The sequence below is a fragment of the Sphaeroforma arctica genome (assembly GCF_001186125.1).
Source record: "Sphaeroforma arctica JP610 unplaced genomic scaffold supercont1.272, whole genome shotgun sequence".
NCBI lineage: Eukaryota > Ichthyosporea > Ichthyophonida > Sphaeroforma > Sphaeroforma arctica.
In genome coordinates, this window is record NW_014040286.1 from 42,793 (window position 1) to 48,198 (window position 5,406).

A 5,406-nucleotide genomic window follows, 5' to 3' on the forward strand; every position below is an offset into this window, starting at 1 on the left:
ACAAGGCCAGAAAGGGAATGCCCTGAGGGGGACCAGTGTGGGCAGAGTCCAAACAAAGACGGGGGGGATACGTGTAAAGCAGAGTATCTAATAATGAGTAAACTATGATATATATGACCAATAGTTATAGTTTATCCTTTATATTCATTCACTTTCCCCTCGTTCAATTACTTACAAGAAAAACTGTTCATACAAATATCAGAGAGTAGTGAGTATTTTGTGATTATTTCAGTATCTTTCAGAAATCAGAACTGGCCCAGGGCGCCAGGCTTTCGGGGATCAAATAGTCAATTTGTGTTTCTTTTTCAAAGAGAAAGTCAAACAACGCCAGATTTGATCGTACTGTTGAAGAGTACTCATGAATGTTTATATATATATTTGATTGTTTATTACTCTTTGTAAAAATTAGAGGATATTTTTTATCTTGCAGTGAAGTAAAATGAAGTTCTATTTTTTCGTCTCACACTCTCACAGTCTCACTGCTCAAAGCCTCACACTCAACAGTCATCAACATTGTCTTCTTTACTAAAACAAAAAGGCCGCCGCAGCGCCGCCGCAGCGCAGCAGCCACCCCAAAAGCAGTAATAGCAGTGACTGGGCTTGGCTTCGTTGGTCACTTCCTGAGTGTTGTATGTAACGTTGTACTTCTTGCGCATTTACATATTTGTGTGGTTGTATTTTGAATTAATATTTCTATTTCTGGGGTATATATCTTTCGTATTTGTGTTTGTTTTTGGTGCTCTTAATATTCTGTGTAGTTTCGGAGACTATATATATTGGACTGACGAGAGATCAAGAAGTATCAGATTCGCAATATTGTATTCACACAGATACAGTAGAACATTTATCGTCTTGATTGTAGTAGAAAATGTCCGTCATGTATGCGCAGCAAAATCCAACTAAAATCAGTCACATGCCTGTGAACGTTGATGAAATGTGGAAAGCGAGTCACGGATGTAAGGTCAATAGATCAGCAAAACTACAGCGGTTTACTGATGAAATTCAACTCGAGGTGGGTTCTACAGCTGTAGTCACTAAAGCTTATGACCATCTACTCCAGCGTAAGGTGGCATTGAAAAGAATGAAAGTGGACCACACCATGCACCACGAGATCAGAGAGTATAGAATGGGCAAGGCTATCGGTGTACATCCAAATGTGGCCACAATGTATGAGAATGTATATACATCAGCCGACGAGGCGTGTCTGGTGATGGAGTGCGCAGATGGAGGAAATCTAGTAGACATGCTGGCAAACCGCAACAAAGGACTGGGCATCGATGGGTTTAAAATTATAGCACGCCAACTGGCAGCAGGAGTTTCACACATGCATAAGAAAGGAATCGCACACCGTGATATCAAATCAGACAACATCTCATTGTCGTCGGATACTTGCAATTTCAAGCTCTTGGATTTCGGCGAAAGCCAGTTTGCAAGCGAGTATGTGGACATTTTAAAGTGTGGGACGTTAGCGTATATATCACCTGAGCTAATTTCGGAAATCGAGAGGTACAATAGTCAGTACAACACAAGGGGACTGGATTTTGATCTACTCGCTGCCGACGTGTGGTCATTGGGTATCACCTTTTATTCCATCTGCACAGCCCAAATACCTTTCACATGTGCGAGCGTACGAGATTCAGGTTTCAGGAATTATTTGAGAGATGATATCATGGGGTCGAAAAGGACATGGCGGTCCGTCGATCGATACTTGCAGACTCTATTAATACACATGTGTGATCCCGAGCCAACTACGCGCTGGACAATGTCTGAAGTTGTTGAATACTTAGATACCTTGTAGGTTTGTTGACGAAGATGAGAATCTGAGGCTGCCAGGTTGATCCTTGCGAGCTTATATACAGCACTGATACTGAAATATATTAATGAATAGAAAATATAAAATATAAAACTACATACTATAAATCTTCAATTTTAATTGCGATTGTATCACCCCATTTCACATCTCCAGGGTACTCTACGCGCATGAGCACAAGTCAGTTAGCAGCTAGATCGGCACGTGACTTATAGTGTGCAGGTCTTAAATCGTTGTGTATGGACATGAGAGTATCTTCGTGAGGACTGTCTTCTTCTACCCAATGATAAAATCTGGCTGGTCCGAACACCGGAATTGGATTGAAATTCCCTTTCTTTTGTAGTCGGACTTGAGCAATTCTTGTAGGCAGCATCTAACAGTCATAGTCAAACAAGAACAAAATGTTTATTTTCTTATTCCTATGCTCGCATCTTATGCTGAGCATGCACATGGCCACCGAGCACTTTGAAGAGCGATTGCGTATCTTTATAAACCTAAGCACTGCTCTCAATGGCGTATCCGCCTAAAATCATATTCGACGTCACAGTTTAGTTAATGTTTTTTATTCTATCCAGCGATCGTAGCATCAACGGCTACTGTACTGGCATTGCCTGTGGTACACGATGTGTTTTTTATTCTCTGTAGCAAAGGACCGCACAACCGGGGGTAGGTATTGGAACTCCTGCAGCATAGATAAAGGAAGAGATACGACGGGCACAGTTAATATCGAGACCGATGCCACCAGAGTTTAAGATAGATAGGTGGAGAGATATCTAAGTGCCACCCACAGCACCCTTTCTCTCTGAAACCACTGACGTGTGCCTGCCTACGTGTTATAATAGTGTAGAACATACACGAGCCAAGTGGCCTGCGATATGAGCTCCGGTGTGTCAGCGTACAAGTGTTATGCGGTGGTGGTGAGCATGGTGTTCGATTAGTGTGGGTGTGTCAAGCTACAAGCCTTCCCACCGTAAAACAAGCTCGGATTAGATTATAGAAGTCATATACGACTTGTAGGGTCAAATTACTGGATAGTGGAAAACTGGACTGGTATTCCATATGTTGGGCTCTTGGGCTGGGCACGGACATCAGGTAAGAGTTTCTCTGAACGACACTCAATTGGCAACCTCCTTCCTCTGATTCATATCGTAGTGTGTCATACATAAACTGTACATATGTATATGTATACTTGGCGGGTTGTCAACAGTTCGCAAACTAGTAATACGCTTGTGTATGCCCAGCACACACTGCATGGACACATTCGCTATTTTTGGAATGTGGGGGAGCTTGAGCGCATCGCCCGCACTCGACCATATCACATAGGCCACATGCGAATACAGATGAATGCATCCTGAACGAACACAAGCGAACGCAGGGGGGGGGGTGGGGGGGGGGGTGAGCGCTGAACAGATATTATATAGTGGATAGATTCGAACTCTAAGTGGACACACTGGCATTCGGCGTGGACACGCCAGTACCAGGTTTAGACTATGAGTGTATGATAGAGCCTCGGCATTGAGTTATATATATGCATATATACATATACATATACATATACATGCACACATACACACATACACACACACACATATATATATATATATATATACGTACATGCATACATACATACATACATACATACGTACACATATACATATACACACACACACACCCACACATATATATATATCAGTCTACCGCTGTGTAAAGCAGTCACTGACCTCTGAATCGTAGCACAGGTGTCTATCGCATCTGGAGCACTTTGCAGTGAATAAATTGTGATAGCTGTGGAGCCATACCTGTTCAGGACAAAAAAAAGTAGATCGCTTTAGTTCTGCCACAGATAGAGAGAGTGAGAGAGCATTGCGTTGGAACACAGACCAAACACAGAGATAATGGAATACGAATACGGACCGAAGATGCTGGTGCACGTGCGAATGAACATGCCACAGATATCGGATTACACCTCAGTCTTATGACCCAAACTAGGAACTGTCATCAACTAAGTAGAGCGCACCCGTGTCGCACTAATGATACAACAAGGCAGCAGTGTGCATGCAGCCAGCTCAGTTTAGCCACACCTGCTGTTGACATAGCAGCAAGTCCAACACTTTTGATCAACGCGTAAACACATTCAAATATGGACAGCATATGTCCAGAGGTATACTGATGTGGGTCGACATGTGTGGGTAGGCGTATTTGAGAGCTTATGTGTAGATCTCCATATGCTTATCGAAGTGGTGTGCGATTCGAGTACGTATACCGTGCATGCTGCCATAGCAACAAAGACATACCAATTGAATAAACCCTAAACCAACGCTGAATGAGAATTTTTTTACTGTGCTCGAGTCCTCACAATTGACAGCCATCAAACAGGCCGCGATACAAGACAGTCTAAGGCTAACAGTACATTCGCATACACACAGACAGATGCACCTAACAATACACACCCAGACCCAAACGGACCTGAAATCGGTGCCAGTCATCTTATAGTGCTCATTGGTCCATTTCGTACAAACACACGAAGTTCGGTACCATACATAGTAAAATGAGTGATACAAACAGAGTTACCATGATATACTGTGGCATACCAAGAATGACGAAAGGACTGCTTCCGGTTTGTGTGCGGTGAAGTATAGAATCGCGGCATTGGCTTGGTCCGTCATCCTGCGAAACACGCGATGTTCGGAACTATGCCACACGCTCACCTGGGTACACAAACAGAGGAGCGTGGACACACATATACACACACATACACACATACATACATGTACGCACACATGCACGCACACATAAACGCAATCATACACGCACACATACACGAACAAACATACACACATACACAGACAAATACATGTACGCATACGTACAAACAAATCAAAAGAGAGACATACAAAGACAAACGAGAACGTGCAACGAAATCGATTACACGATACGAGTTGATAATCAGAAGGGTTAGTTGATGAGATATGTGTGACAAGGCAGTAGATCCTCGTAGATACAAGGGTTCGTAAGTACTTTCAGGGCAAACAAATGTTCACAAGAACAGACCCGCACGAAGACGTGTACGTCCATATGCGTATACAAGGAGCCAAGTACTGTGCAGAGAATAAGTCAGCAAACCACGAACCCATGCCATAACTCTAGCTACGTTAGGTGTGTGTGTGTGTGTGTGTTATTGGCATGTCATCCTGAAATTGCGGACTTCAGAAGAATGTTAGGGGTGTTCATATACCACACGAGGATGGATATACAACCATAACACCAACACAATGGATGTTGATTGCATGACCTATGCATCCGCATATGAGATATAAAGCACAGATAGAAGCACACACTTGCGCGTCTTTGGTTGTTATATACCATAGGGACATGGGTGAACTAGCGAGAGTACTCGTAAGCTGCACTTCAGTATACATATTTGAACTGTCTCTGGACACACTCGCAATCAGACGCTGTCCCGGTAGAAAAGCATTGCGTACGTCCAAAGCATTATATTTATATATATATATATATATATATGTATATATATATATATATATATATAATAGTCGTGTTATATATATATATATAGTCGTGCTATATATGTATATATA

General features: G+C 42.5%; 2 protein-coding genes across 2 annotated transcripts in view; one reads left to right on the forward strand and one right to left on the reverse strand.

The window, feature by feature from the left end:
* The first annotated feature begins 815 nt into the window (after window positions 1-815).
* On the forward strand, window positions 816-2,118 carry SARC_04671 (CAMK/CAMKL protein kinase). The gene has a single exon (XM_014301480.1). It carries the CDS (start codon window positions 869-871, stop codon window positions 1,796-1,798), a length of 930 nt encoding a protein of 309 aa, XP_014156955.1. The 5' UTR covers window positions 816-868; the 3' UTR covers window positions 1,799-2,118.
* Window positions 2,119-2,221: 103 nt separating this feature from the next.
* Window positions 2,222-5,406, reverse strand: part of SARC_04672 (hypothetical protein) — a gene marked incomplete at its 5' end in the record, with an annotated part of 4,987 nt that continues 1,802 nt past the window's right edge. Inside the window, 3 exons of the mRNA XM_014301481.1 lie at window positions 2,222-2,492; window positions 3,532-3,609; window positions 4,402-4,518. Of these exons, the coding sequence (XP_014156956.1) occupies window positions 2,397-2,492; window positions 3,532-3,609; window positions 4,402-4,518 (291 nt within the window). The 3' untranslated portion in view covers window positions 2,222-2,396. The remainder of the gene's footprint in view (window positions 2,493-3,531; window positions 3,610-4,401; window positions 4,519-5,406) is intronic.